The 7,240-nt window shown below is 42.9% G+C and overlaps 1 protein-coding gene across 1 annotated transcript; it reads left to right on the top strand.

Annotated features, from left to right (window-relative positions):
• Positions 1-5: 5 nt before the first annotated feature.
• Positions 6-2,729, top strand: LOC104505482 (endogenous retrovirus group K member 11 Pol protein-like; the record flags this gene model as incomplete). The annotated part of the gene is given in 4 exon segments (XM_010160604.1): positions 6-1,016; positions 1,385-1,937; positions 2,416-2,450; positions 2,586-2,729. Coding segments are annotated over 4 exon segments (1,743 nt in total), but the record flags the coding sequence as incomplete, so codon positions are not given.
• Positions 2,730-7,240: the final 4,511 nt, after the last annotated feature.

Raw genomic sequence — 7,240 nt, forward strand, 5'->3', positions numbered from 1 at the left:
AAACTGATGCACCTATTTGGGTAGATCAATGGCCCCTACCGCTGGAAAAGCTTCGCGCCCTCCAAGAATTAGTTACGGAACAGTTAACGAAAGGACATATTGTGCCTTCTACTAGTCCCTGGAATTCACCTGTTTTTGTCATTAAAAAACAGACTGGCAAGTGGCGCCTGCTCCATGACCTCAGGAAAATTAATGACGCTATGGAAGATATGGGAGCCCTTCAACCAGGACTCCTGTCCCCCACTATGATTCCTCAAAATTGGCATTTGACTGTTATCGATCTTAAAGATTGCTTTTTTAATATCCCACTGCATCCAGACGATGCTCCTAAATTTGCTTTTTCAGTCCCAAGCGTCAACATGCAAGCCCCGTTGCAGAGATACCAGTGGGTTGTGCTGCCACAAGGAATGAAGAACAGCCCTACAATCTGTCAATGATAGGTAGCTAAGGTCCTTAGTCCAGTTAGGACCACAATGCCCAGTGTTTTATTATACCATTATATGGATGACATCCTAGTGGCCGCACAACATCACGAAGTCATGGAGGAAGCTGTAGCCCTTGTCACAGCTGCCGTTAGTTCTGCAGGTCTTTGTATCGTGCTGGAAAAAATTCAGAAAATACCACCGTGGAAATACCTAGGCTGGCGCATAAGGGCTCAAACTATAGTTCTCCAGCCCTTACAGATACAGACAGACATAAAAAATTTGCATGATGTACAGAAATTGTTGGGGACAATCAATTGGGTCCGACCACTGTTAGGAATCTCTAATGTGGACTTAGGTCCTTTATTTGAATTGCTTAAAGAGAATACTGACTTGTGTTCCCCCCGTAGTCTTGGCCCTGAGGCCGTTGACTCTTTGCAAAAGGTTGCCACAGCAATCACTCTCAGACAAGTACACCAGTGGGATCCTGAATTACCTTTTTATTTAATTATCCTAAACCCCGCTCGACAGCCTCACGCGCTGATATTTCAATGGGACGTTCAGAAACCGGATCCACTGTTAATTATTGAATGGGTTTTTTTATCAAATCAACCTATGAAAACCATTTTGACACAGCATGAAATGTTTGCTTCTCTGATAATTAAGGCCAGGCAGCGCTTGTTAACGTTATCAGGAGTGGATTTTGCTTGTATTTGTTTACCTGTGACAAACATATATTTGCAGTGGCTTTATCAGTAGTCAGACGCCTTTTGTATGGCATTAGCAGACTATGTGGGACAACTTACATCCCACCCACCTTCGCATAAGCTGCTCAGTGTTGACTTTCACCTGATACTCAGGCCGAAAAGGAAATGAGGGACCAGCCATTACAGGCCCTCACTGTCTTCACGGACGGGTCTGGGAAATAGCACAAATCTGTCATTTTATGGTGGGACGACCAGTATGGACGATGGGACTCCGACATAGAGACCGTTCCTGGCTTGCCCCAGATAGTGGAACTAACGGCGGTTGTTCGGGTTTTTCGCAAGTGGTCTATACCACTTAACCTTATTACCGATTCAGCTTCTGTTGCAGGGATTGTTGAGCGGGCTGAAGCATCTGTGTTACGCGATGTCTCACATTTTGAGCTATTTGCCTTGTTACAAGAACTTATCTTTCTCTTGGACACTCGCCCTCACCCCTACTTTGTTATGCATGTCAGATCACACACCTCTTTACCTGGATTTATTGCAGAAGGAAATCTGCTGACATTACCAGTGCAAGTATTGCCAGATCGCATAGCACAGGCTAAGCTGAGTCATTCCTTTTTTCATCAGAACGCTGGAGGTCTTAAACGACAATTTGGACTAACCTCCCAACAAGCAGCAAATATAATTGCTGTATGTCCCGACTGTCAAAAACATTCTTTCCCATCGATAACAGGAGGTGTTAATCCCAGAGGATTGCAGAGCTCACAGTTGTGGCAAACAGATGTTACACACTGTCCCGAGTTTGGTAAATTGAAATATGTACATTCTTCTATTGACACATTTTCAGGTGCTTTGTTTGCTTCTTGCCACACAGGAGAGAAGGCACGAGATGTCTGCAAAAAAACACCTGATGCGTTCTTTTGCTACCCTGGGCATACCCTTGCAAGTAAAAACAGACAATGGCCCGGCATATGTCTCGGCCACGACAAAAACCTTTTTTGATTCCTGGGCAAACACCTGATGCGTGCTTTTGCTACCCTGGGCATACCTTCGCAAGTAAAAACGGACAATGGCCCGTCATATGTCTTGGCCGTGACAAAAACGTGTGACCCACATCACTGGCATCCCTCCTTCCCCTACGGGCCAATCCCTGATTGAATGCTCTCACCAGTCCTTGAAACGCTTATTACAACAACAGAAAGGGGGAGTAGGGACTGCTACCCCTGAGGAACATCTACAGAAAGCTTTATATGTTTTTAACTTTTTGAATTGTTCTCTAATAGATAACAACCCTCCAATAGTTCGACATCGAGCTATCGTACCCCCAAAGTCACGGAAGACAAGGGCAGGGATTGGGAGAATGGAGAGCAACCCATGGTCAGTGAGGATCAGGTCCTAGAATGCCTGAGGGCTGCCAGCGCACACTGTCGGCTCATGTTCAGTTTTTCGAGAGGCCCCAGGTGGATTCCGGCAAAGAGTGTACGACCTTTCCGTGAATCCTTACCACAACTGTCCGGTGAAAACTCCGATCGGCCACCAGACCATCCTTTTGAACGATAAGTCGATGGATCTCCTGAGGAGGACCAGGATGGCATGAGCTGAACACCGCACGTGGAGAACGGCTATATATGAATCAGTGTAAAGAGATACCAGTTACAGAAATTGCCTGCGTTTTATGTAAAGCCTGTGACCCCTGGGTCTTATGTATATGTGATACTTGTGAAAGAGGATGGTGGCGCCGCGCAACGCTTGCTAAGCGTTGGTGTGATAACTGTTTAGAAGAGGAGATTGATAGAGCTAAAGTCTTATTAACTACTGGATGTGAACCAGTAGGAAGCGACCATTATTTATATAGCTGTATAGATTGGGCCCATTTAGTATTTGAAAGGTCGAAGGATGTTTTAGTTTGTAATCTAGAGTGTAGCAAAACAAACCTGGTCCCCGCTATATGGTCTGTCCTTAAACAAGATTGGGATCGAACGAAAGAAAGCTGCAGAAAACGGTTTGCCTGGAAATTGAGAGGGGGCAGAAAATTGTTTTTGGAATAATACTTCTTTTTATGACGATGCTAGAGGTTGTACAAGGATATCCCTTTTTACCTGCATTTCCTAAAGCTAATGTATGGGTAACACTAGCGAATCTCACCGGGCAAGATACCTTGTGCCTTGCTACTGCCTCACCTAACAACCCTTTTTCCACATGCCTCGTGGGCCTGCCTCTAGATGAGTGGCCGGTACCTGAAGAATTGAAACGCGTTTTTCCAGTTCCGTCGCGAAATTTGATGGATAATTGGGACGCATGGGTCCCCCACCTCCCACAGGCTACTCTAGAACCACAGGAAATCGAGCTCCTTGGATCGGTTAAAATAGATCTTTGTGTTAAATTTAACTATACAGGGAAAATTCAGTCCAAGGCATGGGATGTCTCTCCTGCTCATCCCGTCTTTAAAAATGTTAGTGTTTGGTGTAATTATATGGCGACAAACCTGTCTAAATCTAGCAATGCCCCCCTTTTATTACCATTGGGGATATTTTTTATTTGCGGAGATAGAGCATGGCCCGCAATACCCTCTCACATAAGAGGAGGCCCGTGCAGCCTCGGACGCCTCTCGGTTTTAACTCCTAATGCATCAATGATTTTACAACAGTCTCTCTCACAGAGCAAAGCGTGGCATCCATTCATATACTTCTGAATGTGATGATAATTTGGAGTTTTGGTCCTTTGGTAAACGTTTTACCGCCTCTCTTCTTGCACCTGGAGTTGCCACTGGAAAAGCATTAGCGACCTTGGATAAACTTGGCTGTTGGCTTGCCAAGCAGACGAATGCTACTAGTAATGCCTTGTCTGGATTTTTATTAGATGTAGACAGTGTTCGCCACACTACGCTTCAAAATAGAGCTGCCATAGACTTTTTACTCTTGGCACAAGGCCACGGCTGTGAGGACTTTGAGGGTATGTGTTGTATGAATCTCTCTGACCATTCAGAACCTATCCATGCCAGTATACGACTACTTAAGGAAGGAGTTTCAAAGCTCTGGCAGGATGATAGCTGGGATTGGTTAGATAAACTTCTTGGAGGTTGGGGGTTATCAGGATGGCTGCGAAGCTTGATAAAGACTTTAGTATATGTCTTCGCTGTTTTTATTCTTTTATTGCTCTTTTTACCCTGTCTGTTACAATGTTTGCAGAAGTTAATAGCGCGGTCTGTCAAGAAAGTCCTTGTTGTGCAACAGGAGAGGGGAGATGTGGGGAATGATTTAGCAAGCCTCAGTAAAAGCCTTAGCACGGTCCAGCTAATAGAAGGGGGCATGCTGGAACTCGTCGGCAACCGGCCTTGGGTAGATTAAGATCAGAATTGTATGTATGAGGAGCAAGGAGTGCTGACATTGTGTCTGCACTGAGAGGGTTGTGAAACAACTGTCCCATCACTGAGGAACTATTGTCCCAAACAGGAAGGACTGTGGTAACTAGATAAGTAAATGTTTGAAAAGAAAAATGTTAGCAGTAACCAATCAGTTGTTAGCACACAAGCCAAATGTGAACCAATGAAATTGCAATGTAAATAGAAGCACCAATCAATTTGAAACACGCTATTTTCTGATTTATATAAATATGTGTGAGTAACTGCAATAAAGCGACATCTTGCTTGCATCAAGCTGTGTCCCGTCTCTCAATCGCGGCAGTGGTCTGTGGCCCTGAGCTTCAGGTTGGAAAAAGAAGGGCCAAGGCTGCTCCAGAGCAACTGCTTAGCTTCAGTTTGTGCACAGGGAACTCCTTCACTGGTCTCTGTGAAATGTGTGTTTTGGCAACTTAGGGGAATGAACTGTATTTCCTTTAAAACAGGCATGCCTACATTTCTGCCCTCCCCTTCCCTCCAAGAAAACAATTACTACAGTTTTGATCATTTTTGACTTCTGGATGAGAGCTCTTCTTAAGGAAGCAAGTCTTCCTTGTTGCATCCCTGTGTTTACTGACTACTGCAACAACCAGAAGAGCTTCTGTGCTTGTTTCCCATGATACAAATGGCTAGTTTGTAATAATATACATGGACCTTAGTGTGTGCTTTGAGGTATCACCCTATGCAGTATGTGTAGGACCATTGCTGTCATGACTGTCCCAGCTAATCCAGCAGGTATCAGAGGAAGCTCAGTTAACAGCATTTCAGTGTTTCAGCATCATTAGACTTTGTATATTTCTAAAGAAAAAAAAAAAAGGGAAAATTCAGCAAAATGTAGGCTTTTTTAAAATTCTGTAAAAGATACTGTAAACATGAACTCATGTTTTCAGTTAAAATTGCAGTGGAAAATCTGTCAACAGTTCTTTTTTTAATATTTTTTTTTCTGAAACTGTTTCAAATCTTCACCATAAGCCAGACAAAAACATATGGAGGTTCATTTTAGGACTTTAAGAAGCGCTTGCAAGACAAAGCAGAGAGCTCTTTGAATGCGCTAAGGGAGTTACAGTGCTTCTCACATGTGTCTGGCTCTAATTTCGCAGAAAAAAGACTATTGTGCAGTTGGATCTATCCCTAACAGCTTCAAGTGGCACATGCCACACGTCTAGAGAAGTAAGAAGGGATTATAGCTACTGAGATAAGTGAAGACCCAAGGGATTATACACAGTGAAGTATGCTGGCATTACGAGATTGTAGGTCTCTGTTTTACGACTGCAGATACAGTATCATGTAAGGACCTTTCTTTAGACTGAATGGTCGCTGCATGAGCACAGTGGCTGTTGTTCTGTTTGGCAGGGTGGTTCACTGGTTAGTCTTTTAGGCACCAAGGTAACCGTGTTCCCTCATAAAAACAAAATGCTATTTCTCAAAAGTAATGCTATTTTGCAGCCTGGCTGGCCCTTCACCTTTTTCTGTATGGGGTATTTTTTTGTTGTTGGGTTTCTTTCTATTTTAAATACTCCTGGATTCAAATTCTGAAGAGTAATTAATGAAGAAAAACTAAATTTAGGATATGCAAAACATCATAGAAAATTTGAGCCTTTAATGCTCATCTGCTATATCAGAGATACATAATATTTTTAGATTTTTTTCTTTTAATCATGTAACATCTGTTACTATTCTCCATAATGTTGATTGAAAGAACTGAGAAATTTATGCTATTTGTACCTGAGATTCATATTTCTGTGAGTAAGGACACCAATTCTGTGATAAATGCTTTGTGTTCTATTCATGTTCACATCCTTTGTTTGGGCAACTTTCAGAATGGTCATATTCTTTCCTGCAGGGTGCTTTGTGGGAGCACGCAATTCCCTTATATAGTAGAGCACTCCCTGAACAAACCACTCATTCAATGGATGGTGTATTTTTATGAAATACTGCAATTTATATTACAGTATGGCTTGCACCTCAAAACATAGACCAGTATAATACTGTTTTGACACTATATGAACATAGCAAACCCATTTTTTTTTCTCCCATAAAGCTTACAAATATAACATAAGAGGTAGCAGACAGGATAACAATGAGAGGAGTGAAAAGAGATAGTGAGAATGTATTGATCAGCGTGAGTGATCCCAACACATCAAAAGCTATGTTAGCTTTCTCTCAGCTGTCATAGGAAAGCAGTCTACTAAGAGATGCCAGAAATGATGGTGAGTTGCTCAGTGGATGTTTATAAAGAGCTTCTCTTAAACCACAGGGATATTATGACAAAGCATGCAGGGATTTGGAGTAAGTGATCAGTAAGGCTAATGTCACAGACTTATTTTAATAGGAAAAAAGGACTTGGCATAGAGAGTGAGTGGTGAGTAGGAGGTAGGGGCAGCCTGTGTCTGAGTCTATTCCCAAAGTGGTGTCATTGGCTAAGTTAGCCATGAGGCAGAAGGGTCTGCAGGCCTGGGGGTGCACAGGTGTAACCTGCATGGCATAGCTGGTGGGAGGCGTGCACATAACCCTGTGAGCAAGTGTGTGTGTGTGTCTCTAGATCATTTTGGGATTAGTCATGAAGGGTGCTAATAAACATTTACAAAGTTTAAACATTGTAAGACACTGCTACCAATCCTGTATGTATAGCTTGCTGATCACTGGTTAATTACATATCAATAGTGAACGAAAAAAATGACTTCAATCCTGATCTGTCTTATACCATGTGC

The sequence above is a fragment of the Eurypyga helias genome, unplaced genomic scaffold (genome assembly GCF_000690775.1).
Source record: "Eurypyga helias isolate BGI_N326 unplaced genomic scaffold, ASM69077v1 scaffold5871, whole genome shotgun sequence".
In the NCBI taxonomy this organism is placed as follows: Eukaryota; Metazoa; Chordata; class Aves; order Eurypygiformes; family Eurypygidae; genus Eurypyga; species Eurypyga helias.